This window comes from Ipomoea nil, unplaced genomic scaffold (assembly GCF_001879475.1).
Source record: "Ipomoea nil cultivar Tokyo-kokei standard unplaced genomic scaffold, Asagao_1.1 scaffold3030, whole genome shotgun sequence".
Taxonomy (NCBI): Eukaryota; Viridiplantae; Streptophyta; class Magnoliopsida; order Solanales; family Convolvulaceae; genus Ipomoea; species Ipomoea nil.
In genome coordinates, this window is record NW_017619458.1 from 3,556,480 (window position 1) to 3,560,272 (window position 3,793).

Below are 3,793 nucleotides of genomic sequence, written 5' to 3' on the forward strand. Positions count from 1 at the left end.
TGAGATAAGAAGCATGACATTATATTGTCTTTCATTCATATTTGATAGCATGAGATTGCTTATTGAGTAAATGATAGCATGAGATTGCTTATTGAGTTATAAGATAGCATGAGACTGCTTATTGAGTAAATGATAGCATGAGATTGCTTATTGAGTTATATGATAGCATGAGATTGCTTATTAAGTTATAAGATAGCATGAGACTGCTTATTGAGTAAATGATAGCATGAGATTGCTTATTGAGTTATAAGATAGCATGAGATTACTTATTGTGTAAATGATAACATGAGATTGCTTATTGAGTAAATGATAGCATGAGATTGCTTCTTGAGTTATATGATAGCATGAGATTGCTTATTGAGTAAATGATAGCATGAGATTGCTTCTTGAGTTATATTATAGCATGAGATTGCTTATTGAGTAAATAATAGCATGAGATTGCTTCTTGAGTTATATGATAGTATGAGATTGCTTATTGAGTTTATGATAGCATGAGATTTCTTATTGAGTTATATGTTAGCATGAGATTGCTTGTTAAAGTATAAGTATATTATTAACCATCAGTTTGAGTATGATTAGTGTATATCGCCATGATAAGTTATGTATGTGAAAGCATGAGATTGTTGATGAGTTAAATGATTGAGAGAGTATACCTATTTGATAATTAGGTTGCAAGCATGTAGAAACCTTGTTGAGCATGTTTAAATGCTGCTTAAGTGATTGAGAATACTTGATCTAAATATGTGAAACAAATGTTTTCCAAAAGTATATACTGTAGTACTTTACAGGGTTGAGTGGCGTTATACTTAGTTTCACGCTAACAGGTTATTTTCTACTTGTTTGTTAACCCCTTTCAAGTGAGCCCAGTTCATAAGAGCATTCGAGTTAGACTAGATTAGCTTAGTATGCTAGTAGTAATCTAAACTCTTATTTCAGTTATGTCATTTTGAGACTTTGGTTGTATACCTATCCAGCTGTTTTGATGGTGCTAGACACCGAGGCTTCATTCCCCAAGTTTATCTTGTAGTTTATTTGAGTTTGACTCCAATTAGATTCCCTTTTTGTAGCCTGTGCAGTCACCGTGGGTGGTGACTGTGGCGATAACACCCTTGTCGAATGTTTTATTTAAAGCTTTAATCTCGTTAAGACTATCTTTGAAAGTTAAGTATATGTGGTTTAGTGTTTAGAAAAGTGTGGTGTTACACCTAGTCACTCTTTTATGAAATAGATATGATTGGCAGATAGTTGAAAATTGATTAGTTTATGAACTTCCAGTTCAGTCTTAACTAGTACGTGGTTTTATAAATGAAGATCATTCCATTCCATGGAATTTTTCTGGCATTCTTATTAAATTTGGATTCATATCTCCCCCTAATGCCGTGAACCGATCTTCATAAAGTATGAAGTCAATGTATCCATTACTTCCTTGTCATGGGCTCTTAGGAACCGACGGAGGCATACAACCAATGTGTATTTGATAGCCTTTGATCTAGAGATACACCGTGGTGGTGTGACTGTAAAATGGACTGCATACTACAGAGTTGGAAAATGTACGATTTTGAAACCATGTATCGGGTATAAGGGGGAATAAGGATATGCAGTGTGCCAGAGGTTTAGAATTAAAGTAGTAGCATGGAATATTTCATTTCCCCAACAAGTATCGGCAAACTGAATTTTTGAAAATAATGGTCTAGCAAGCATTTTAGAAATTCATAGATAAGGAATTATTCAAAAACAATAGAGTATCTTGTTTGTGAAAGATATATGCTCGCATGCATAAAATAACGAAAGTGATGTATGAAAAGATTGAAACACTCATGCTTCGTCTCCATAATCCTTAAGCTCCTCGCCCAATAAGTCATCATTCAAATTAAGTAACGTGTTTGCTTCAGGAAATGTAGCGTGAGAGGATTCATTTGTCTTCTGCTCATTATTTTGTTGTATCATCATTTGGTAGGCTTCGACCAAATGTTTTGGAGTGCGGCACGTGCGGGACCAATGTCCTTTGCACCCTCACTTATAGCAGACTTGTGACTGGCCAGAGTTATGATGGGATGTATTTTGCTGTCCTTGACGAGTTTGATCTTTGGGCTGCCTATTCTGGGTTCAAGAATCATCGTTATTAGCTCCGCTCCTGCCACCTCGCTTCGGGTCCCTACCATGGCCTCGACCTCTTCCCCTCTGATTTTTGCTCAATTGGGAAACATAGTGTACTTCAGGTACAGGTGCAGCGCCGACTGCACGTGCATTATGGTTACGCATTAATAATTGGTTGTGCTTATCAGCGACCAGTAAAGCAGAAATCAGCTCTGAATGCTTAGAATAGTTTTTGGTCCTGTACTGCTGCTGAAGTACAAGATTATTAGCATGAAATGTGGACAAGGTTTTTTCTATCAATTCTATATCTGAGATTTCCTGCATACAAAGCTTGAGTTGAGATACGACCTTGTATAAAGCTGAGTTATATTTAGTCACTGATTTAAAATCCTGGAATCGGAGGTTTAACCAATCATATTGTGCTTGTGGCAACAGCAGTGATGTCTGCTGGTCAAAACGATCTTTAAGGGATTTCCAAAGGGCATGTGGGTCTTTTTTAGTGAGGTACTCATTCTTGAGATCATGGTTGAGGTGGTGGCGGAGAAAAATTAGGGCATTGGCTTTCTCAGCGTCATCGCTCGGGGAATTTTCAATGGTTGTGTGTTGTAGTTCAGTTGATGTGAGATAAATCTCAACATCAAGGGCCCATGTCAAATAATTGCTTCCATCCAAGGCAAGCTCGGTGAATTCACGTTTGGCAATGGCATCCATAATCTACGTTTCGCAATGGGCATCCATAATATACAGTTTTCAACAACAAAAAAAAAAAGAATAGGCCATTTGGGAGCTCTGTTGAGAGTCAACTCTCCCTCCGACTGATCTCTCTTTGTCCAACTGGTTATGTGAAGCGGTACGGCCGTTGTAATTATGGCGACCCCTCGAGTTTTGCCTATTACCGTTTCGAGACACGTCTTTCCATAACCGTCATGTCAGACGTTACGTCACTCCCTTCCACCGCCCGATCGAGGACACGTTTCACGATCTCGCCGACTGACCAAGCTTATAAATAAGCCACACTTCCCCTCCCATATATTCTTCTTCTTCGGGCAATCTGAGTTTTTCGGCGTTCTCTCCCCATTCTAAATCTCATGATCCCCTCTTTTCTGGCGGTCGGCGTCTTTCCTTCCTCCGCATCAGTTTCATCTTCCTCTGGCCGTCGATCTTTCAGGTTAGCCCTTATTTTCCTTATTTTTCCGGTGCTTTTCCTCCGCTTCTTTTTTCTTTTCTGCCGTTTCTTCATGTCTTCCTCCCCGCCACCATCTTCTTCTGCCGCGGGTGATCGTCAAGGTCAAACCGTGAACCCTCCGGTCACCACCTCCGTGCCGGCCGCTGCCGGTGGCCAATCGTCGGTAGCCCTCGTAGACCCCTGTCGATCGAGAGTCAGGCTACTTTGAGAATCTGGGCTGGCCGGTCGGCTACCGTTTGTCTCTTCGGGAGGTCGACTTCTTGCACGCCCGGCAGTTGCTAGGCACGCCGGCCTGGTGATCGGCTGGTTACGGATCCCCCCAGTGGTTGGTATGTGGGGATCTACTATCAGTCCGTTCGGTGCGGTTTTCGCGTACCCTTGTCTCCCTTCCTTTCTCTCCTCATACAATATTATGGCATTGTGCCCGACCAGCTGGTGCCCAACTCCTATTGCCTTCTTACAGCCTTCCTCACTTACTGTCATCATCTTAGGGTGGAGGCTACCCTTCCC

General features: G+C 40.9%; 1 protein-coding gene across 1 annotated transcript; it reads right to left on the bottom strand.

The window, feature by feature from the left end:
* Positions 1-2,106: 2,106 nt before the first annotated feature.
* On the bottom strand, positions 2,107-2,808 carry LOC109163556. The gene has a single exon (XM_019312305.1). It carries the CDS (start codon positions 2,806-2,808, stop codon positions 2,107-2,109), a length of 702 nt encoding a protein of 233 aa, XP_019167850.1.
* Between the last annotated feature and the right edge of the window lie 985 nt (positions 2,809-3,793).